At 39.8% G+C, this 24,757-nt stretch overlaps 1 protein-coding gene across 3 annotated transcripts in view; it reads left to right on the forward strand.

Moving 5' to 3' along the window:
- Nucleotides 1-650: 650 nt before the first annotated feature.
- Nucleotides 651-24,757, forward strand: part of CDK8 (cyclin dependent kinase 8) — a 68,774-nt gene continuing 44,667 nt past the window's right edge. For 2 of the 3 annotated variants that reach the window (XM_059838782.1, XM_059838783.1), the window contains exons 1-2: nucleotides 651-955; nucleotides 20,441-20,516. In XM_059838782.1, coding sequence (XP_059694765.1) covers nucleotides 828-955; nucleotides 20,441-20,516 — 204 coding nt within the window. In that variant the 5' untranslated portion in view covers nucleotides 651-827. The remainder of the gene's footprint in view (nucleotides 956-20,440; nucleotides 20,517-24,757) is intronic. The other variant, XM_059838784.1, reaches the window with a different exon arrangement.

Genomic DNA, 24,757 nt, shown 5'->3' on the forward strand with positions numbered 1-24,757 from the left:
GGCTCCTCGGGGACATGGTCACAGCACCAGGCTGACAGAGCTCAAGAAGCATTTGGACAATGCTCTCAGGTCCATGGTGTGACTCTTGGGGATGGTCCTGTGCAGGGCCAGGAGCGGGACTCGATGAACCTAATGGACTCCTTCCAACTCAAAAGATTCTGTGATTCTCTGATTTTGTCCATGTTCATGGTCGTGGTCGTGGAATTGTCTTAATTATAGCGATGCTAAGAGATGCTCAGAGCAGCAGGGACCAGCTGTGTCCGCCCTCACCAGCCTAGATCGAGCCGGGGACCGGGATATTCACCGTGGCCAAGGCCCCGGGAAGGAACCGAGCGCGGGTCGCGGTGGCCGCTGATGGCGGGCCCCGTGCCCCTCGTTCCCTGCACACGAACTACAGCTGCCGGCATGCAGCGCGGCCCGGCCTCCCTCCCTCCGCCTGTACTACACCTCCCGGCGTGCGGCTGCGTCCGCAAGGCACGCCGGGACGGCTCCTTCCACGTGGTTCGCTGCCCGCGGCCGGGGAGGTGCCCGCGGTTTGCGACGTCCGTTTGCGGCAGCGCGCGCGGGCGCGGCCCCGAGAGCCCGCCCGGGGACCGGCGGCGGTGCCGCTCCTGGCGCGGGGCGAAGGGAGGGACGGAGGGAGGGAGCGCCGGGGGTTGGGGCTCGGAGCGAAGGGAGCAGCCCCGCCGCTGGATGTTCCGCGGGGCGGCGCGGGGGCCTCCTCCTCCTTCTCCTCCTCCTCCTGCTGCTGCCGCCGCCCGGTGTGTGCGGCGGGGCGGGGCGCGGCTGCCGGGGGCGGCGGCGGCGGATCGCGGCGGGCGCCCAAGATGGACTATGACTTCAAGGTGAAGCTGACCGGGGAGCGCGAGCGGGTGGAGGACCTCTTCGAGTACGAGGGCTGCAAGGTGGGCAGGGGCACCTACGGGCACGTCTACAAAGCCAAGCGCAAGGACGGGTGAGTGAGCAAGCGAGCGGCGCGGCTCCTCGCGGGACCCCTGGCCCGCCCGCGCCCTCCCTCCCCGGGCCGCCTCCTGCCCCACGGGCTCGTGTGCCTCCCCCTCGCTCCCCGCGTTAGTGCCGTCCTTTCTCCGGCCCTGCCGGATCCCCGCCCGGTGAGCCCCGCGGTAGCCTGGCCGGCCGGCGCCTGGTTCCCCCGGGTCACTGCGAGCGTCGCCAGCCCCTCAGCGCTGTGCCGGAGTCGTGTTTCGGTAGCGGGTGGGCTTGGGGAAACAAATTTTGTGCCCGAGGAAAACCGTTCCCTTAATGGATTCTCGTTATGAGTAAATCAGTGGCCGCTTATACCGTTCTGCCTGAGCATCGGCTCATAGAACGGGTTTTGTTTTGTTGTTGTTGTTTTTAACAATGCCTTTTTTTTTAATATGATTTATTACTTGTAGTCACCATTTTGGGTCGTCTTGCTAGCTGCTTCAGAAGCCAAAGTCTGCTCGTGCTTTTGGGGCTTTAGAATGCTTTAAACCACCTTTTGTGTATGATCAGTTCTTGTTCTAGACCTGAGTAAATTATTTCTTGGCATAAACATTTTGAAGAAAGACCGAATGAAACTGTCATTTAGGTTTCCCTCTTCCGTGGCATGGCATCACTTGGCTGAACAGCGGAACAATAGGAAGTAGGGAGCAGGAGAAACGGGAGAGGCACGGGTTGTTCCTGTAGCAGACTAGATGCAATTCAAAATTTAGAACCTTTCTCTTAAAGTCTCACCGCAGTGGTGCTCTGTATGCTGCCTTTCATATAAGGTGCATTTCAAAAGTCTGGCTGTTATTTTTACATTGAATAAATAAACTTTTAAAGCAGGCAGTGGTCAATCATGGCCAAAATACGATCTGGTTGTGTTTACATAAGCTTTTGATTCTAGAAGGAAATGCTCTATTACCTGGAGAACAGCTGTAATGGAAATGGTTGCACCTTGTCTTGTCTCTGTCTTAAACATGCTGATGTTAATCGTAGCACAGCCTGAATTTTTACTTCAGCCTGAATTTTGTTTGATGGTAGGAGTCAGGTAACTACTTTTTTGCACAACTTTTATATTTGTTCATAAGAAAAAAATCTTATCTCGCCCAAATTGTTTCTATTCTGGGAGGGCAAGAGGAAAAAAAAAACCAGTTTTAAGTGTGATAAGCTGTTGCCTCAAATCTCCTTATATGCAGGCACAAATGCTGCTGATATACCCAGCCCTGGTTTCTCTGCCCATACAGAGATCTGTAATACGAAAAATAAGTCGAGGAACTGAAAGATAGGGCTACAATTCTAATGTTTGTGTCAGGCAGCTTTGCAGCTGTTCAGCCTGTTGGACTGCAGCAACGTGTAGGGAATTCAGCATGTCGTACTGCTGAAGCATTTTTGGTGAAATTATCGGTCTGCTTGATGTTGTTTTGGAGAGAATGTTTGAAATTGCTGCTGTTTTGAGAAATAACAGCAAAAAAAATGGAATTGTCTGCTTTAAAAATGGATAGTTGCTCAAACGTGGTTTTACAGTAGGGTGCATATGTTTTTAAATTTTCTTGTTGATGAGGGAGGAAATCAAGGTATGGTATTTGATGAAAGCTAGGGGGGGAAAAAAAGATAAGCAATATATATTGTCTCCTTTTTTCTTTGCTTTGTTCGTTTAGTGCCTTGTTGCCCATCCCTTTCCATAATACTTCCCATTTGCCTTTCTGGATTCTGAAAACTTTTTCTTTTAAATATCCAGTGTAATTGCCCTTGGATACTAAAATATGTAAAATAGAAGCACCCATAGATGCTTTTGTAGTTTGTAATACATTTGTACATATGGGATCTTAAATTACAAGGGTGGAATTAGGATTGAATGTTTTGTTTACATCCTTTTATCCAGAGGGAATCACTTAAATCAAAGAAGCAAATAATAACATTAAGTAATAACATTTAATGGTCCTGAAGCTGTAGTAATGGATGGATTTTATGTCCTGTGGTGAGGAGTACCTGCGACAATAGTTCAGTATTTGTTTATTAGTACATACATATATTCAAAATATACTCTTGCATTGTTTTAGTATTACCCAGATGGTAAGTAATGATGGATCAATCATTTTTCAGTTGTTTCTAGGGTCTATACAGTTCAAACTTTTTCTTTATATTTCTCTAGAGCTTACAAGCATTCTTTAAACTTTGCTACATGATTCTGATTCTTAATTTAAATAGCACAAGTCTTCTAAGATATGCATGGTAATTTTTAGAGTACTTTGAAAAGTGGCCTGCAGGACTGCAAATATTTTGTTAACAGTATTGCTCTAGCTTTTTCTTAAATGACATCTTCTACAGTGGATGACTAAGAAGGATCACAAACTGAATTTTAGTAATTGAGTTTGTGCAAATGTTTCTTCTAAGGCCCTCAAGAATACTAGGAGCAGTGTCTGTAGTACAACTGCAGTCTTCACCGCTTTTTTTTTTTTTTTTTTTTTTTTTTTATTTTATTGCTTTACAGGTTTTACAGCTGCCTCTGAGGTGCAGTAAGGCAATTGAAAACTAGATAGCAGCTGCGTATCCTAGTCCTAGGAAGTTAATTGCATCATTGGAACTACACAGGAATATTTTGGAGGACAGTCTTTCAGGAGTCTTGATGTGGTGAGAATCCTTCTAATGAAGGTGTCCTGTGGTATGTGTGCTGGTGACCAGATGGGAGTGTAACCAGGGTTTCTTTCATGCCTTGCTTGAAGAAAAAAGCCAGTCCAGCACTGCACTGCCCTTTGCCACAAGGTGAGGCTTGGGGTCTCTACTAGTCCATCTCAGAGGATCACCAGGCACAGCTCCATGGACGTTTCTCACATATTAACTGCCAAACTTGACCCAACTGAACACCAAATCAGCTGAGTGACAATGTCAGGCATCATAATTGAGTTCTATCTGATGCACTGCCTGCAGCAAAATGGTATTCTGGAGTTTTTATTTTCATCTCTTCTATTTTAAGTTTGTGGTCTGTCTAGGTGGTTGAATCTTCCTCTTTTTATTGAATGGTGGTGTGTTTTTCATCAGTGCAGTACCTGCAGTGGGCTCTAAAACCTGCTTAGAGCAAAATCTGTGAATTGATGGGGTTTATTTTTATGGCCGAAAGGTGTACAAAGAAGCATTTGACTCTAATGGCATGCACTGGGAAGGGAGCACAGGCATGGCATGTTGAGCATCAGTCTTCGGATAAAGAAACTGTTGCTCATATCTAGTGTTTGTAGGATAGTTTACCTTTTTTTTTTTTTTGTCCAGAAAATGCCATTTACTTCCTGCATAAAATTTGCCTTATGTGCCATTTGGGTGCTCCCTCAGGAACACTGCTCGATCCTGCTATAAAATCTACCTATTTGATTTATGCTGGACTTGGAAAATATGCCAGCAGTTTTTGTTGGGTGAACTGACGTGCAGATCTACTGGTTTTAATTTTTTTTTCTCTGCAGCTCCCTAGAAGCTAAGAGCCAGTCACTGTCAGACTGAGGTGGCAGGACACTGGGGTCTCTTGTGCAAGCCTGTCTGCCCAGCTTGTGCAGCATAGGAAGTACAGCCCATCCTGGGACTGGCACCATGTGCTGAGCACATGGTAGTGTCAAAGCCGAGTTCCCAGGCTTACTGGGATTGGTCTTCCACTGCTTTCTTGGCTCTCCTTTTCCTTTTTATGGTACAGCTATAGGCAGAAATCTGAGAAGCCTATTCTGTGGAGGAAGGCTGACTGTTTCAGTGGCAATTTGGTGTGTTTCCAAATAATCATTTTTCCTGTTTATTGGATGTGGTTTGGATGAGAATAAGAAACTACTGAATGTCCCCGTTAGGCAGTATCAGGCTTTTTAATTATAACAGTAGAAAAATTATGTAATTGAGGGTCTTGAACTGTAGAAATGTTCCCTGGTGCTTTATTGAAAGCTTTCCTAATCTCTTGGAATGAGACTTGAGTGGTGAGACCGAAGGTGGGAAACCAACACTAAGCAAACTGGTGCTGTCCTGGTTGTTGTCAGGAACTGTGAGAAGTGATGTTGGTCCCAAACACAAGTGGAATTGGACTTTTTTTTTTTTTTTTTTTTGTAATTTCAGCACTTAGAGTTCTGTGTTGGAAGTAGTGCTGTAGGTGGGGGAGCAGATTGTTTAATTTGAAACTACTGACACATTGTAATTGTCATTATGAAAATACCTCTTGCATGCTTCTAGCAGTGAAATCTAATCTACTTTTTTTCTCCCCTTGAGGGTTTTTCTGGGTTGTAAAAGAAGCAGAATGGTGAAAATCTAGTAGGTGTCCAGTAAGTTACTGGGTTGCATAATCTCTAATATGACATTAGTTTCTGCCTACCAATTAAAGGCTATTGCCAGAATTGTGATTCTCTCTCAGAAACTCTTGTATAAAGAGATACTGAAAGGATGAGGAATATTTGTCTTGGAAAATAAAGAAGCTAGAACTGTTTAGGTTAGAGAAAATAATGAATGGTTTGGGTAATGTGCAAGATTCTTGTGCTATTGTTTCACAGCATCTGAAGATGGATGACCTGGAATGTTTCTGGAAAACATAAAATATTTTAATGCAGTGTGGATAAACTGCATAACCTATTGTCGAAGGGAAAAGATAAGAGCATAGTGTCTGTTCTGTAATGTTGTCAAAACCAGTCACTTCTGACCGTTGTAACTGTAGAAGTTGAGAAGCTTGCTTAGAGATCAGGCCAAGCTCTGTAATGGATGCAGAAGAACTGCTTTTGCTTGCTTCAGGAATTCTGAGTTTTGGTGGTGTTTTCTTTTTTTTTTAACACTAAACGACTTTCTGGCCCTTCATAAGTTGGTTAGCAGATTAGTTCCAGTTTGTCTGTGTTTGTGAGTGTGTATTGATTGAGTTACATTGGATAAGTAATCACTTACTTTGTCAAGATCTAAATCAAGCTGATATTTACGGAGAGGTACATGTCAGGTTAAGTCTTTTTCTGACTTGGAGATGGGGTAGCTGAGAGGTGTTTTAAAAACTTTTATTCTATTTTTAGTGTCATGTGAAGGGTGAGACAATGCAGATGTTACAATTTACGCTATTACAATTGAAGTTATTTTCTAATTATAATACGTTATAAGCATTTCTTGGCTTTGAGAATTTTCTACAAATTATTTACCACATTACATAGAGTTTGGGAGTGCTTTAAGTTACAAGTTAAACTTTTACTTGGTGAGAAGTGAAATACTGGGGCTGGACTTGAAGCTTCTTGATTAGTTCTGTATGGAGCCTTTACAGGAGTTATATAATGAACCTCATGCCATTAGTTTTCACTATAAATTTCCAGACAACTCTTATCTTCTCTCAGTGGTGATTTTGTTGTTGTTGTTTTTGGCTGAATGTTTGTGTGTTGATTTCAGCTGTTTTGACCTGAAGCAGTTGGTGGAGATTGCAGGCAGGTGGTGAGAACCGCAGAGCTGGCATGCAAGCCTTTGGCTTCTGGCTCCTGTCAACAGTGGTGTGGAATTTCTAAATGCCACAAACTTTATTTATGTATGTAGTATGTGGTGTTATCTTCTTAAAATACATGCCCTGAATCTCTTTTGGATCCTACACCATAGTAGTTACAAAGCTCCTAATTAAACTGTATCTACATAATGAGGTAGGCATGCCATATTGCATAAAGTCTTGTGCTCTTACATTTTTCTGGTCAACCACTCTTTTAATTGTCTTCCATATTCTTCCTTCCCTTCTCACCCAGTTACATGGCTCCAGGCTATATAGGTTTTTAAGGTCATGTGGTTGAGAGAGTCCTGCTGTGGCCTTTGGACCTTATTTGGTATGATCTTTTGTTATCTTGTCACAGATGTGTTGATTTTGCTATTTTCATACCCTGCAGCAAAGGTGAGTTGGTGTTTCATTCCTACTTGAAGCTTATGCAAGTACAGAGAAGAGGCTATGAAAGTAGTGTTGCAAAACAACAAAGAAGAACACCAAAGGTCTCCATGTATTTGATTCTGGACTTAAGATTTACAGTAATATATGTAACTAGTGGGGGCATGCAGTGGCTATTGCGTGTATGCAATGTCCTGTTAGAGAATAGGGGTTTGTTTTTGTGGGTGCTGATTGTACAGGAGGTGCATGTTGTCAGAGAACAGTGCTGCTGATTAAAAGGCTTGCTTTTCTTTATGGTAGCCTTCTACTGTAAAGCAGCCTTGAGTTTAGAGTAGAGAAGCCTGTGTTTAATGAGGGGATAGGAATAAAGTTTCAGTTTCAGGCTTCATTCCCCCGGTGCTGTACCTCTCATGCTTCTCTCCCCCCACCGTCCCCCATCTTTTCTTTGTGAGCTTGGCAAGTAATGCTGTGTGTTAGTGCTACGTGCGGGCTGATAACCATTCAGGAGGGTTTTGTGTTCTGGCTGGCTTGCCTGCTGTTCTCTCTTGTCTCCTCCAAAGCTCAACAAATGGTTTCTGAGACCTTGTCAAGCCCCATAATAGCACATTTGGGATTACAGCCCTAGCTTTATTCATAGTTACAATTTTTTGTTAGGCTACTTGTGAATGAATTGCTAACTTCTGTGTGTTGAGGCTTCCCATTTGAGAGATAGCTGCTTGAATTTGAAAATCACTAGATGATCTTTAAGGTCCCTTCCAACCCAAACCATTCTGTGATTTTATGAATAAATATATTGAATTTAAAGAGAAGCATATGAAGTCCTTAGTAGCTTATATAGGAAAGGTGCTGGATCGACCATTTAATATTCTGCTTTTTTATTTTAATGGAGGATTCTACTGATGTTGCCCTATTGCATGGCGTTTTTTTGCATATCCTAGTGGAAGTCTGACTTAATCATAGAACATTTGGATGCCAAAGAGTGCTTGTAAAATTATGTGTGATACTTAAGCAAAAAGATACTGCTGTTCAGAAAACAGTTTCTATTCAACAGCTTCTTAACAACCTTGAGTGTTAAGTGGTAGTATGGCAAAGCATATTGTGCAGTCAGTTTAGAATTTGCAGGAAAAGAACTGTATAAGCCACGATGAAAGCTGCAGATACTTTTTAAAGGACAAAATGTTCGAGAGAGCATAATGATTTTCTCAACTACAGATGCTAGCCTAAACATCAAAAATTAAAATTATCCTTGAAAAAAATGCGCGCTTTGTGAACAGGCAAGAACACAACTAAAGGTCACTGAAACAATCTGCCTGTTTTTCTGGGAAAGCTCTGCTGTGTGCTTGTAACACCTTGCATACAAGATGTTGACATTTAAATAAAGGACACTTGAGAGTTGCTCTAAAAATGAAGACTCAATTCATTACTGTCTCTGTGAAAAATAAATGCAGCTGAGAACTTGAAATACAAAAGGATCTGAATTGCAGGAAACTCTTGATTCCGCTTTGTATTTCTGGCCAAGATACATTTTCTGTGAAAGGCATAGCCTTACCCTGTGAGTGGGCAGCCCGAACTTCAGATATACTTCCAATTACGATTTGCATTCAGATAACTGTATAATCCCACAATGAAGCCTTGGAAAGTCAGGTTTCATCAACTGTGTTTTCTCACAGAAGCTCTGAGCAAGGTATGAAGCTTAATCAAAGGAACTGGAGCAAGCTTTACCTGGGGGGACTTGAAGACAGCAAGGCAGCAAACTTGTCCCTGACTGTAATTTGAATCTTATCTAACTTTTTGTACTTGAACAGCTTGGCTTTCAAAATCTCTCATTTCTTTTTGGGTGAACATCAGTCCTATTTAAGCAGGATTGAACAAAACAACCCCTCTCAATTAAATGTGCCAACAGTGCCATTCACTGTTATGTTAGTTCCATTGTGTAAAAGTCCAACTGGAAGCTTATGTGACTCTGCCAGATGAGTGTCAGATACCAAAAGACGTTTAAAAAAGACCAGTTATTGCAACACGGAAAGGTCTGTGGGTAGAATGTAAGGATGGAGGACCAACATCATTAGGACTGCATTTACATCTGCCTGACTTGTTTGCCTGTACTGTGTTGGATCAGTGAGGCTGCATAGCAGAGAACACAGCAGTGAACGGCTTGTTAGCCTCATTTAATTTAGGTGGGTGCTTTTGGGCAGGGAGGAATGCCAAGACAAAACTTCATGGTAGTGAGTAGTTACTTAGTGAAACAGATAGGGCATGTACAGAGGGGGTTCAGCTTGGGACCTGTCCTACAGTGGGGTGAAAGATTAGATGCGAACCGATACTACTGGGGGCTGTCTGTGATAAACATGCGTTGTTCTTTGCTCCTGGTCTATGCCGAATCTGTACAGGGTTAAAAAAAAAACCTGCTTGAAGTACCACTTCAGTTAACAAAGAAAGTATGGGGGTGGTGGTGGGAGGAGATGGCCTCTCAAAGCTAAAAGAGAGCCAAGATGGTGAAGTGTTGCAAGCTGCCTGGGAACAGTTTTTGAAGCTTTGCTGGGCTCTCAGTGATTGAGGGTGAGTAGGTACTCTAAACCCGTCAATTAAAAAAATGTGACATGCTGAAATAGTAGAATAAAGGAAGCCCTTGGGAGTGAGGATATGTTCTTTGAAAAATTAAGTCTTCTCTGAAGAATGAATAAAGAAATAGGAGCTAAGTGAATGTAGACATTATGAAAGAACTTTAAGGATTAGCGGTGAAGACAGTGATTGAGGGATCTGTCTCAAACTTAGGTGCAGACAGTTGTGAAGGTGAGATATCTTTGCACATCGGAAGGAGCAAATTTCTAGCCAGAAACTTAAACCCTGTGCTTTAAATTGCCCCAGAAAGACTGCAGAGGGGCAATGGTGAGATCACATTTTAAAAGGATTTTCTGGAAAAGTGGAAACTACTAATTGGTAAGGTGAACCAAAAGCAGAGATAGTGGACTCATGATAGGTGCTGATATGGAGAGAACAGTCTTGCAAAACACGTTCAGCTGCATCAATGGAGTTAATGTACAGGCTAAAGACAGTGCTGTTGATGTAATCTGAACTATATTTTCAAAAGGCATCCTACCAGAGACTAGAGCTGAATTTAGAGATGGTTCTTCTCTGGATGGAGAAGTTAGAGATGTGAAATAATGGTGAGAGGTCATTAGTGGTATCTCCCAGGAACCTGTGCTGCTCAGAAGATTTTTTTGTTTGGAAATCACTTGCCATAAATAATTGAGGAGAAGCTTTGCTGATGAGTGTTACTTGGGATGCTGAAGGCAAGGGCTGATCATGAGGGCTTTACCCTGAGTATCACAGTCTTCCAATAACACATTGTACTTGATGTGGAGCTATTTGTTTGGGAAAGTGGTCCGTCCTTTACACACACACAAGTTCATTATTGTTTAAGAAAACAGTTGTGCTAGTTCAATGCAAGCAATTGCTAAAAAGCAGAGAGAATCACAGAACTTAATAGCAATGGAGTGGAGCACAAAGCACAGTGCCATTGTTGGTGTAAGTCTTATTTCAGTATTGTAGTTGCTTCTAATTCCTTAATCACAGAACCAACAACAATACTTGGGAATGTGGAGCAGTGTCTGTGTGAAAACTTTATTCATTCCTGTGGACAAGGATTCTTTTGTTTGTGAGAGCAAGGGACAGGCAAAGTTTCTAAAATCTTGTGTGTCATTGAGAAGAAACAGTTGTTCGGTGACTGGATACATTTCTCAAAGAGAATTCCCTTAAGGGCAAATAAATAAGTGAATATAATCTGTAGACTTTTAGCTCTTGCAATACTAAGTTTGTGACTGTTAGGCTTTTTTTAAAAGCAGCAAATAGGTTGCTGCTTCTGTGTAAACCAAGTAATGTCATAGATTAGACTACTGAAGAAAAATTGACCAAAAATAGAAATTGCCCAATGTAATTATGGTTTTCTGGAGTATAGACCTGTGCTTTACCTCAGTTTGTAGTTGATGCTTTGAAATGCTGTGCTCTCTTTATGCAGCTTCTAGTTCCTGAAGTGGTACAAATACTGAGGTGAGTTAAGAGCAATCTGAAGAAGAGAAGGAAAGTGCAGATGAATTACAGCAGTCTTTTCCTTTAGAGATAATTTGTGTAGGCACTTGTTGTTTTGTTTCCTATAAAAGTACTGGTAAGACTGCCATGACCTTTAGTAAAGCACCATGGAGATTTGAGTCTGGAGCAAGGGTCTACTGCCCATCAGCTAATCTCATAGGAGTGATCTTCATAATTGTGTGGGTTTAAATCCTAGGTTTTAGGCTGACGGTCCAGTTGCAGCTTTGTGTATTAAGAGACAAAAAGAGAATCAAATCCCAGGGCTTCTCTCCCCTGCAAAAATTTTGTGCTGGAGCTAGTTGAAGGGCTATGGGCAAGGTGGTCTTTTTTTTTTTTTTTTTTTTTTTTTTTCCCTCCTTTCTTTTTTTTCTGTTTTTTGAGTTATGGACAGCCACACTTCATACAGTATTACCACTAGAAAGCAGGGTGTGAAGCGAGTGGTATCTTGCTTTTTCTCCTCCATCTCCATCTCTCTCCTTTACTCATTCCTTTGCTGTCTCTTTTGCTCTTACCACATACTTTGTTAATGCTGGTTTTGATACTCCTTGTACCCTGCTGTAAATGGACAGAATTAGTTAACTTATGTTAGTTAACTTACTTAACATTAGTTAACTTCTTTTTTAGAAGTAGATAACTTTTAGGAAAATGCAGGAGGTGAGTTCTGTCATGGAGTTTGGCACAGATCAGAGCTCACATAAAGGAAGGGAATTTTTTGGCTGGGAGCAGCAAGGCAGGGATGTTGAGAGAAGACTTTCCTTTTGACCACAGCAAATTCTTAGATCAGAAGAACCACATTTACAGTGCATCATTGAATTTACTTGGTTGCTTTGAACTTCCTGCCAAACTACATGTTATGGCAAAAGTTGTTAATTAAAAAAAAAAAAAATCTAAGAACAAAAGGAAAAAAGGGAATCAGTAATTGCCATTTACCACATCAGCCATCTCAGAAGCCCTTGTGTTTATTGGCTTGCTGTTGATGGTTTTTCCTCCAGCTTTGGAAATTATTTTTCTTTACCCACTAAAAGCTCTGATTATTGCAGGATTTATTTTGAAGTAGAAAGTATTCTCAGCATGAGCCTTGCTATCTGATAAAAATAATGATGCTGTTCTGGCCCTGTGATCTTGCCATGTCCTCCTAAGTATTTTGGGAATGGAAAAAATATTGATGCCTTAGCTAGACCTTTAATAAATTCATTTCTGTTAATGCATTTTCCCCTGGACTAATTTCTTTGTGTTAGCATTGTGATGAGTAATATGGGCTTTTATTTTCACATGACATCTTGTAAAATCAGATCTGAGTCCATGAAACCAGCTTCAGTGAAAAACTGTGCACCTTATCTACTTCTATCCTTTAGTAAAGGTTTTTCTGTTTGCTTTTTTTAAAGCACACAGTCTAAAAATTGCATATTAGTGTTGACTAGACTCATTTTGAAGCATCACTTTCAGGATAAGCTATATAGGGGTGGGGGCAGCAGGGGGCTAATAGCAACAATGAAGAGCACAAACTGTCTTTTTTCTCTGCTTTTGCATATGCTGTCTTTTGCCTCTGCTTTTTCTGTGTATCAGGTACGTGTCTTCAAAAGGGGAAAAAAACCCACCCTTTTCCATGTAAATTTATTGAAATTTTGCCTTAGAGAGAAATCTATTTTTTTTTCTTCTGCTAGATTGTTTAATGTTTACATTTTAAATACAATTTTTATGCTAGACCTTAAGTTAAATTTATAATTCAGCTAGAACTTATTGACAAACTTGCAAGATATTCACTGCCTGGCATTAAGGCATTTATTTTTGTTACATCTCCAGAAAAAAATAAGAGAAAGGAGGGAACAGCAAGGTAATTAAAGTAAAATATGAAGTTTGTCATTTTTTCTGAGTTTTGCAATGTGCAAGTTTTACAGGGATGCTGTATTATTTGGAGACTTCATTCAGCTCTAGCGGATTCTAGACAGTCGATCACCACTTTTTTTTGTTGGTTTTTGTTTGTTTGTTTTCGTTTGTTAATTTTTAAGATGTTTCCATGCATTTTTATTAATATTTTTTCGTGCATCTCACATTTGAAGTTGAAGAAGTAAATAACTTTTATTTCTGTATAAATGGGGAAGCAGTCTGAAATCTCCCCTTTGGGAGTGAGCACCCTTGAGTGTGTGACAATTTAAAGAGGTCCTAACGCTGGTATCTGTGTTAGAATAGGCGGAAGATACTGTTTATAGTGGCAAGGAAAAATATGAAAGAAGTCACACTATTTTATCAACTGAATTTATTCTCATCTACTGATTAACTTGTTCCAGCTGCACTTTATTCTCTTCCCTTCCTGGAAAGAGATGTTCCTTTATTTTCATGTTATCTTTTCAGGTAACTTTGTAGAGGAGAGAAGAGTTGTAAACTGCTCTTTTTAGCTGAAATGCTTAAAAAATAGTTCAGATTCACAGATTTCTGACTGGGTTGTATTATTCATAATCCTTTCTCATATATTAATATATAAGAGGCTTTCATGACAAAATCTGGGATTTTATCTCATTTTTGGATGATTTCTTCCTTGAAAAGAACAAGCTAGAATTTATGATGGGATAAACTTTAAGCTGGTTGTAAATACATTTAAATACTCCAGGCTTGAATAAATCTGAACTTTTAAAAATAGTCATGCTTTGGTTGTGTGGAACACAGTTTATAATAGAGAAGATAATGTTAACCTATTTCCTGTAGGTTTAATGCATGTTATAGAACTACTGCATTTTTCAAAATGTTTAAGTTCAATCAAATGAAGAAGCAGAAATTTGAGCTAATATTTATCTTCTGATTTGATTTTGCCCAACTTACTTCAGCCAGTTTAACTGAAATGTGCTCGCAAGATGAAACCCATGAGTAGCTCTTATAAAATTAAGTATTTTTTAGAATAATAAAATTTTGGGAATTTATATGCATAATATGCATAGAGCATCAGTAAAAGTAAAATAAATTCCTTCTTAAACCTCAGTAAGAGAAGAACATAATTTTAGTTTATATTGTTTCCGTATTTTGAAAATTATGTGGCTTTAGCTGTGGTGAATTTTTCCAGTGATCATAATTACTTCTGCAGGGGGTGCTGCACTTAGCTGGCAAATGTGAATGTACTGCATCCAGCTGATGTGGAAAAAAAAAGTACTGGTTAGAAGCTAATCTAATGTCATCTTAAATGTGGACAGGAACTGCTGTACTTCTGCTATGTCTGCTTTTTGTTTTTAGATAAGTCTGGTGTTCATCTGAGCACTCAGCAGGCCACTTCGATGTTCTAATGGGGCAGAAAGTGTACCAGAGAAAAATCTGGAAATACCTTTCTGAATAAGGTCAGAACAAGCTCATCTCCATCAGAAAATGAGTGCCTGGGCTCTAACGCAAAGGACAGGAGTGTGTGTGTGTGTGTGTGTGTGTGTGTGTGTGTGTGTGTGTGTGTGTGTGTGTGTGTGTGTGTGTGTGTGTGTGTGTGTATGAAAAAGTAGCAACTCATTGACTCAGAGCAAGCCATTGTGCAAAAAACTTCTTGGTATTTCTCAGTTCTTTTTGTCAACAGAACTGGAAAACATTTTGATATATCAAAACCAGCAGGTTTTGGAAAAAGTAAATTACAAGAAGATGAAGTCGTTGTCATTGCCTCATTGTTAGCTCTGATATTTTTGAGAGAATGATTTATAGGATTTTGTTCTTTATTTTAGGATTACCTGAAGGTAAAGGGTCAGTGATGAGACTTACTGTGTGTTCTAATTAGCTCGACAAAAGTTTTGACCTAAATGTGTTTCTGGGAAGTCAGGTGCTTATTGTATGACTTCTCAGCTGTTGTACCCAGTAGCTAGTATCCATTTTTTCCTGTACAATTTCTTTTCTGCTGATGCACATAATTTTTGCTGTTTGACTGTTACCCTCTATCTTCACAGAACTGTTATCTCATTCTGCAGAGTTATACTGGTCCAGCATTGTACATTGAAATGTATGCAGTGATAACCGCTGGGTTCCATACATTTAAATGTCTTTACAATTTGAAATTTTTCTCATTCTCAGCTGTTGTGACAAGGTAAATTTAAATTACTGCTTTCTTCAGTTTTTAAGGCAGTTTACATGATTGTTGAGGATTAACCTCAGCAACTCAGCCCCATACAGCTGCTTGCTGTCCAGGCTCTCTCACTTGGCCCTGCATGTACTATGAGATCATGTTGCAAGCTTTGCTAAGGTCGAGGTAACATCCAGTGCTTTTTCACTGTCTTATTGTATTGGACACTCAGGTTGATGAGACACAACTTATCCTTGGAAAATCCTTGCTAGTTGTTCCCAGTCATTTGCTTTCCTTAAAGCTTCCAAGGAGGGTTTGCTGCATAACCTTTTCATAGACTGAGATTCGGTTGGTTGGCTTATAATATCACTGAACCTTTTTGCCTTTCTCAGTGAGGCTCCCAGTATTTGCCCTTTTGCAATGATGAGAAATTTGCCAGTGTGCACTGTGACCTTTTGCCAGTGACGGAGTAGCTTTGCAATGACATTTGCCAGTGCTGTTATGCACCCTTAAATGCAGCCCACCTGGTCACGTGGACTTGAGTGTGTCCAGTTTGTTGGCATTGTCCCTAATTGGTTTTCCTCTACTTCCTTTCACCAGGACTGTGCCACTAGTGTTGAGAATGTGTAGTTGTGAAAGTGTGCTGTGATATGAAAACTGATGCCAAGAAGGCATTGGGAACCTGAGCCTCTTATGTTCTTTGCCCCTTGGTTCTCCAATACACTGGGTTGGTAGATAATAGGTACAAAATGCAAAACAATTAGAACTACTGGTATAAATAACTTACCCTGGCAAGATTATTTAGTGCATGAATATGGTGTTGATTATATCTGTGGGAAATAGATAAATCTATTTTTGCAAGTCGTCATTTGAATGGGTACCAAGTCTTGCTGTGCTTTCTAGAAAATTGTGTTCTTATGGCTTGTATTTAAATGTTTGGTGTGGTTGTATCATGGGCATTTAGTATAAAAGTATTAAATCTTTCAGTTTCAAAAACTGCATTTGTGCATTTATATGCTTCCCAAGAACTGAATTACTACTTCCTTTAGACTTCATTGGGTTTCTTGGGAGAAAAGACAGGAAATGATGCCACAAAATGAAAATGCCAAGTCTCCTTAATGTTATACTTTGCTGTTGTGTTTGATTTTCATAATTTAACATGTAGAAATTAAAAAAAAAAAAAAACAAAGCCTACACGTTTTATTAGTAGGCTTATCTTTCATTATCATTTTTTTATATTTTTAGGAAATAAGAGGCATAAACTGTTAAGAGATTCCTTAGTTTTCTGTAGAAGAGATAACTGCATTTATAGTTCCCTTTGATAGGTGAAAACTTAAGTGGCTATTTCCCTCACATGTTTAATTGCAGTCAGATTTTACATCACCTTCTTTATAGACAAAACTAATCCTACATTGTGACCAGTTAATTTTGAATTTGAGATTTTTAACTGTAATGTAAATTTACAATTATCATCACTGATTTAAAGACTTAGGTACTTTATTCTGCTATATTTATTACTCAGATGAATTTTGAACTGTTCTGATGATCTGAATAAAGGGTATATTTTGTTGTGTCAATACATTTCTACAACATTTTTGGTACGTCAGATGAAATAACTTTTTTTTTATAATCTGCGTTTTATGTAATAGGCCTCCTTTCTTATGTACAGATTTTTTAAGGTGCAACATCTTTTATACTTTTTAATGGTACTTTAGTAGGTATTTTTTTGCCATTGTCATTAAAATCTGCTGGAAATGGTGTTGAGGGTAACCATTTTTTTCAAGTTTACGCCTCTGATGTTAGTGTTGTCCCTCTGAGGATTTTCCACAAGGTTATGTAGTTTGCTCATTCCTACAATAAGTACTGCTGTTGTCAGCAGCAGTGTACAAAGTGAGTTTTCTTATTCTTGCTGCTCTCATGCTGCATGTTACTACTGGGGAGCACCACAGAGTTGAAGATACCAGCCTACTTAAGTGCAGCAAAGTAAGAATAAATTGGTATGAAAATAAATTTGCAGATTGACCAGCTTCTCTAAACCTACTGGTAGGTGGAGGAGCTGCTGAAGTTACTTAATGTTTAAATTCCAGGCAGCGGGGAAAGAAAACAGATTTTTCCCAACATGAGCTCTCTGTTAGAAGGAAGAAATTTAGTTGAATTGAGTCTTACTGTGCCCTTAAAATACAGCCTGCTAAGTGGCTCATTTTGTTACTCACAGTTGGCTGTGGAAGATGTTTATAAACAGGAATTCTTTCAATTTTTTTTTCTTTTTGCTTACTTTTTTTTTCTGTTTTCTCTTTGAATGTCTCTTTATTTTCAGAGAAGGAAATTGCCCATGTCCAAAATCATGGAGAAGCATTGGGCTGCATTATGATTCTAAACAGACTATTGGCAAAATATATTTTTAACTTTTGTAAAAGAAGCTTGGTCATGGTGTTTGGCACTCCTGCAGACTCTTACCACTCCCTTTAAAAAGTATTCCCCCAATTTCCTTGGGTCCCAAAGAATTGCATTAGGTTTTTCAATGAAAATATGACTTGGCTTAAAGGTAAAAGTAGGATATTCCTACTCCTGTAAATGGAAAAGCTGGTACTTGGGGTGTAATAGGGTAATAATGGTATTTTAGCAGCCTCAGCATAGAACATGTTAGGAGTGGGTTAGGAATTGGTTTAATACTTTGTATCTCAACTGAGCCAGCACAATTCAGAGCATTAAAATCTTAGAAGTCTTTGGTTATTCTGGAGTAGAGTGTAGCCTGATGCTAAAAAATGTGTTTTATCCCTAAACTTAATTTATTTACTTTCTTTTTGCCATGCTTATATTTCTTCCAGACTGTATGGATAGCCTGAGGACCCAGCAGAGGCCACTTGGTCTGGGTTCCCACATTCAGCAGCTGGGCAGAGCAAAGCAAGCAAACAGTTCATTCCCCACAGCCCTGGCTCACTGTAAGGGCAGAGCAAGATTGGGCTTTGAAGCTCTTGATTTCAGCTCTTAAAATGGCCTTTAATGTGAGAAGATTAATTTTTTCAGGGACTTCATTCATTGCTTTGAGGAGACCAAATGCTGTGTTCTTTGAGCCACCCTGTTGAGTTTCAGTGTTAAAGCCCTGATTGTGAAAGAGTTAACAGCTGAAAGAGTGTTCTTCCAGTTTTGTTCTAGGAAACAGCTGAGGGTGTTTTCCCCTAAAAATTTCCGGAGAAGGTCTGCCATCTGGTATGGAAAATTTTAGTCCAGATTTAATTTGGCAGAAATTTGACCAATTAAAAATAGTTGTACCATCTTAAGTGTATGGGAGGCTTCATTGTTGTAATATGGCTAGATTTATGGTAGTACCTCATGTTAACACTGACTTGTCCTTCAAATACCTTGACATCTAAGCAGATGAGCAGCAGGGCCATGAGAAGAACTCTAGTCTGGCCCACTTTGCTCCCTGTTCTGTCAGTGGTACTGCATGTAACAGCAGCAGCTGTGTGGTAGTGCTTTTCTTGAAATAGAGATCTCTCCAAACATCTCAAAACTAAGTGGATGAGCTTGTAGGGCAGTGAGAATAGCCTATAGTCCAATTTGTTCTGCTTCATAGTTCTGTTGAGTGACAGCTAGATAGCCATTGCTCGCTAAGGCAGGTAGAGGATAAAACAATTTTTAGCTGTGAAAATTTCCCTCTCTTTGGATCAGGAGATTCGAAATCTCTGTGCTGTAAAGCAGCTTGGTGTTATGTTCAGAAGCTGCTCATGGAGGGGTCCATAACTTCCTTGTCCACCATGGCTTTCTGTTAATTTGAGCTTAAAATCAAAAGATCAAATTGTGTCATTTGATCTTAAATCTGTTAATGCTTTTGATCCCTGTAATATTCTTACATCATGAGTTGCACTGTTCAGTTATGATTATTAAGCAGTTATGATGTTTAGCAGTTATGTGCTTAATATCATAATGGTTTCTTGGTTTTGGGCTTCATGCAACTTGGTTTTGTCTAAGTTGTGTAGAGGTATGTTCGCTGGGGGATTTTGTAACACCTTGTTTTGGCCACAAGAGTTTGTGCTCAACATTGTCTCTGTTCCAGACTGGCAAGTTTTAGGGTTTTATTACATGGAAGATTCTTAATGCCTTCTATCATTGCCTTCCCGATTCTTTTTTTCCTTTTTTGTGTTAAAAGGCAAGAAAATATACAGCATTTATCTCACTGCATCCATGTAATAGGCCCCTTACTGAAATCTTCTCTTGTCTGCTTGCTGTTTGTTCTTTCTCCTCATAATGAGGAACAAACAAAATCCTTCAGATTTTGCCCATTAATTTCCCACTTTTTTAACCGTTCCCTAGGTGGTGATGAATAGGGAAAAGTGTGTGGTTTAGGTAGGAATAAAGCAATTCAAAGTTTTACAAATGGAGAGAGCTGGAAGAAACAAGTGCATTTGTTCCCAGTCCTTAACTATAGCTTTGTTTTATTTGCCTTAAGGATGGTTGAATTTCATTTTTTTTTAGGATGGCTCTTCATGGCTGTGAAAGTTGGAGTCATTAAAAATAAATAAGGCTTCTTATGTAACCTAGAGGTTTGAGGCTATAAAAGTGCTCCAGATATTGAAGCAATGCTGTTAAGTGTCATGCCCCCCAGGAGTACTGTGGATGTTTGCCCACAAGTGGGAATGACAAACACTCCATCTCTTAAAAGTTTTGAGTCTTTGAGGCTGAGAATGAGCAAGAATTCAGTATCTTCTTTCCCTGCAGTATATCTCTTCCCGATTTTGCTTTTGGTAGTTGGAGTTACTAATAGGCTTGCATTTTCATTGAGTGACTCTTAAGGTACATACTGGTTGAAGTACAGGGAGGTCACAGCATTGCTTTTAGAAGTGTTACATACATTTGAAGCTAAGCAAACTTTCATAGACTCATAAAATGGTTTGGATTGGCAGGGGTCTTCAGGATCATCCAGTTCTAGCTCCCCTGTCAGGGACAGGGGCGCCTTCCACTGGAATCCACTTCTGGATTCTTCAGATTGCTCCAAGATCTGGTGGAGTTTTTAAATTATTCTTGGCAGTTTCAATTGCAGTTTGGTACCTAGGAGAAAGAAAAGGTGTTTTAACATGACATTAGTTCTGGGCTGGTCAAGAATGCATTAAAATATGGGCGAGACTTACTCTGTCCTAGAGTAATACATTTATGTGACATAAACCCTACCTAGTCTTATTTCTAGTGCTAATTGTTTGCTGTGTTTTCTTTCTGATAAGAGAAGGAAGAAATGGAAGAAGTTTTAATCATTGCATTTAGAAAAGCAAGTGTTTAAGTAATGTCAATCTAATGAGAGCAGACTTATTTTTTAACTTTATCAGGGTGTTGTGTTTTGCTTACAGTTTAGCTGGATATCCAGGCATTTAACTAATAAAGAATGAAAAGAAAATAAGATGCATAATTTGCATTAATTAGAAACTGATCTCTGAATGGTACTGAACAGCTCACTTTGAATTTATGGTGCAATTGAAAAAAAAAAAAAAACCAAACCAAATTTCTTTTTCTCTTCACAGGAAAGATGATAAAGATTACGCTTTAAAACAGATAGAAGGTACTGGAATTTCCATGTCTGCATGCAGAGAAATAGCAGTAAGTAACAGTTGTTTTTACTTGCAAATAAACTGACTAAAATTATTAATTTGCGTGCATGCTGAATTTTTTTCTGCTCAGTCATGTTATTCTACTGTGGGTGCTATGTTTTTATCATAGGGGTATAAAGTAAGTACAAATGTCATGGGAGATTTTATGTACCTGTTATGTTTGATGTCTGAAACTGACAGTGTTTTTAAGTTGCAATTTACTCCCTGCCTCAGGGCAAGTTATATTTAAATGCAGCAGTTTAAAAACACCATTGGCATTAGTGACTTAAATGTCACATTTGGTCTGACTTTTAGTATTCAGTTCTTTTTCTAAGGAAATTAGTTCTTATTGGCTTACAATGATTAAAACATTTTAACTTCTGTTTAAGTGAATAAACTGAGGCTGTTATTGCCTTGGAGGCTGTAATACAGCCGTGAATGCTATTCAAACATTTTCTTTAGTTTTTCAGGTTTACATTTGTGTATTTCATGTTAGAAACTGGTCAATTATGTCTAGTTATGGTTTGTGAGAAGCTTGGGAAGAAATAGTGGAAAACCTGGTATTATGAAGCTTACCTGTTGTATGTTCTTATGTTTTACTGCTGCTTGGGTTCCTTGTTCCTTGTTTTAAATGAAATTGCTTACTAAAACGAAATGCGCCTAACTTACTTAGGGTGTGTGTGGGAAGAGAATAGTTTATTTTCAGTCCATATTCAAGAGTGTAAAATTTCACCCTAAATTTCATTTTCATTGACTAAAGTGAGTACTAGGCTTTCCCACTTAGTCAAATTCCAGTTGGCTTAGTGATGTCAAAAACATTAGTTCTTGAACAGAGGTGAAAAAGAAGCACAAAGAATATTCTTTACAAGATGCTCTTTTTGTCCAATGGTGAAAGCTGAGCCCTCTGCCCCTCTGAATTAAAAGAGCAGGAAACAGGGTCTTAAATTTTGTTGCTTTCAGCCACTTGGGCACAAGTTTTCCAAATACTGTGACTCAAGCTGAATGCTTTTAGGAAATGTCAGCTACCATTTCAGAGGGATTTGGGCTAAGTTGTTGTCTTTCTGCAGTGATTTACCTAAAAAGATTTGAAGAGTTTGTGCTGCTTGAACTTGGCAGGAGAAGCCTAACTGGTGTTTGGGAGGTGTCTCTGCTCTGTCTATGACCGTAACTCAGTGTCTGTGCATTATAAGAATCATTAACTTGGCTGACAGGCAGCAAAGATTTGGCCTCATTCTTCTTGGGCAGCAAGGTCCCCCAGTATTGATGGAAAAGGGGCGAGCAGCAGGGGCTCTTTCTCCATGCTCTAAGCTGCTGCAACATGTGCCTTTGGAAGAGAAGAGCAGTACAACTCATGGCCTTGTGTGACAGGATTGGTGAAGGAAGGAGGGAGCACAGTGCAAATACCAAAGATGCCAAGAAAGCAGGTATCAAGAGCGAAGAGAAGCATGGAGCCAAAAGCAGGTGTAGGAATAGAAGGAGAAACCTGAAGCAATATTTCTTGAGCTATAGTTGACTTTGCTTGTGGTTATGTTTCCAGGCTTCTGACTTCTAATAGTGTGGTTGAATTTTTCTTCAGTTGAATTAATAATTCACCATGGACTTCGGGTTTGAATTGGTTTCTTGCCATTCTTTTGATGTTGCTGTTTGAAGTGTACAGGAGAATTTTTTTCCCCCTGGAATGATGTTGTTTATTTTAATTCTGTTAAATATATTTTTTCCACCCTTCTATCAATTAATATTATAAAAGGAGCAAAATGAACCTCCTATGGAAATGAATCAAATTGATGATGTTAATAATCATACTGTTTTTATTGATGGTGTGAGTATATGTAACATATGTGAAAATGCTGCTGAGTTAACCAGCAGTATTATACCCTGTCATCTGTACATATAATTAACAAAATTATTTTTTGTTGTACTTAAAAAGTCAAGGCTGTGTGCCAGACTTTGTTACAATGTGTTCTGGACTATCCAAATTAACGTCAGTGCGTTAAAGAGCGTGGTGGTGTTAGGAGGAACTAGGATGATTTGGTTTGCATATGAGCCATATCCATTTCAATTTCTCTGGAGAACTGAGGCTTGTATATTCTACTCTGTGACAATCTAGGAAGAATGTAGTTTGATATAAATCCCAAAGAAACTCTTCTTTTTACAGCTCTGCCATTGCTTTTTTCTTATGATGACTAACTTCAGTTTTTGAGTATTGAGTAACTTTTGTATTTTAAAATGCCCATAACTTACTCTTTTAAGACATCTGTTTGACGCAGACATCTGAGTTGGAGACCAATGTAAGAAAAATAAAGTAACTATTGAAATTCATCAGTTACAGGGAAAGGTTTCAACTAGGTTAGGGACCTGATTTCAAATGTCTGATTCAGTTATGGGATGAGCTAAATCTATAACTCAGTTTAAATAAGTGATTTGTTTGGGTTTTTTTTCTTCAATCATTTGAACTTTGATTTTCTTCAACCATCTGTTTACTTGGTGGAGTTAACAGTTACTGTGCTAATTGAATCAATATGTTTCACATCAAGCTAGTTGAAGAGTTGTATTTTTCCTTATCTTTGCCCCATTCATCCACCATGGTAAACATTTGTGAATCCTGCCTCTTTCAGAACTTTAACTGAATGTTTGGCTGCTCATATCTTGTTCACTGCAGATCTGTGCACTGCCTGCTATACTGGGTATCTGTTTTGTGATCTGCAATTTCACTTCTGAGGATTTAAGCAGGCACTAAAAACTGCACGTTCAGCATGTGACGAGTGTAATTTGTGGTAGATGGGAGAGCAGAGAGATGGAATGGTGAGAAGATTTGTACAAAAATATGCAGAATGTACAAGCCCACATGACTGATTCCTCATCTTCTGATTTAATCACGTGGAAGAAAGTCATTAAAGTCTATCCACCTGGAATAGTGCAGCAAATGCTATTTCACAGTTTGCAAAGCAGGATAATTCTTCAAGGCTGTAGAAAGCTGAAGTAGTTAACCAGGCTTTAAACAGAGCTTCAGGATTTTGGCTTGGACAGTTTCCTATGCAGAAGTCCTAGCTTTTGAAGCAACCAAGTCACTTGCTGAAATGTGTTGTGTTGATAAGCATTTTTCATTCTGCTTTAGCAGGTTTGCAAGTACTTTGCTTGCATATGTTTCCTTTGGCTAGCAAGGACTTGGCTTAGGCTGAGGTTTTGTTTGGGATTTTTGTTTTGTTTCGTTGAGGGAGCCTTGAGGGTTTTTTTTTTGTTGTTTTTTTCTTTTTACCAGTTTTCCATGTAATTTGTTTATTGGTGCCTGGTTATGTCCACAGAAATACCTGATAGCATTAATTTTTGTCTTGGCTCTGAAGAGCATGTGCTGGTTGTCGTAGGAGATGCTTTCAGTGATGGAAATGGTGAAAGTGACAGTGCAGATCTGAGGTGGACAGTGCTCTGGCTGTCTCCTGTCTGAGTTGGTGTCCTTTAAACACCATATCCAGTTTGTGTGAGTTAAAACAGCCTTGAGGCTGCCAGGGATGGAACAGAAAACTACAGAACAATAAGCAGCTGACTTCTCTGGTTGTTTTTGCTCTTTAGGTCTGCCTTGGAGGCATTCTTAGGATTTTATGTTTCCTGTAACAAATGCAGACTGTTATCACAAAAGATGATGTCCTCTGTGTTGGATCTAGTGATAGTGTGACTGTAAGACATTCATCTTCACCAAAGGGCAAAAGAACAGTTTTGTGGAGTGAGCAAGCAGAGTTGAACCATCCTTTGGATGTGCTGTTACTTAACAGAACTCCTGTGAAAAGGAGAGCCTCTGCAGCAGGCCTGCTCATCTCTGCATCTGCCCTGTCCCCATGGCTTTCACCTGGAGGGTGGCAGAGGTAGACACAGAGACACAGCAGCAGGCCCGGCCCCCATGGCAAGTAAGAAGGGAGCTGCTCTTGGTGAGTGGTCTTGCCTGAGTTGACTTTGGTGGACGAGGCTCCTCTAGAGGGTAACTGGTCCTTCTCACACATTGGGCCTTCGGTGCCCTGGGTGACAACAGTGTCTCACCATTGATTATCAGGTCTCTCTTCCCTCTGCCAGTGGAAGAGATGGAAGAAGGCTGTAAAGGCTCTTTCATAGCCGGTCTGAGGATGACTGTGATCTCTGCATCCTCCAGCAGCCAGAGGGACCCAATGAGGCAGAAGCTAAAACTGGGTGAAACCAGGATTTACCCTCTTCAACACCTTCCCCTGGTAAGGAACAAATAACTCTCCCAAGTGAGCTTGCCTG

The sequence above is a fragment of the Haemorhous mexicanus genome, chromosome 2, assembly GCF_027477595.1.
Source record: "Haemorhous mexicanus isolate bHaeMex1 chromosome 2, bHaeMex1.pri, whole genome shotgun sequence".
Lineage (NCBI taxonomy): Eukaryota > Metazoa > Chordata > Aves > Passeriformes > Fringillidae > Haemorhous > Haemorhous mexicanus.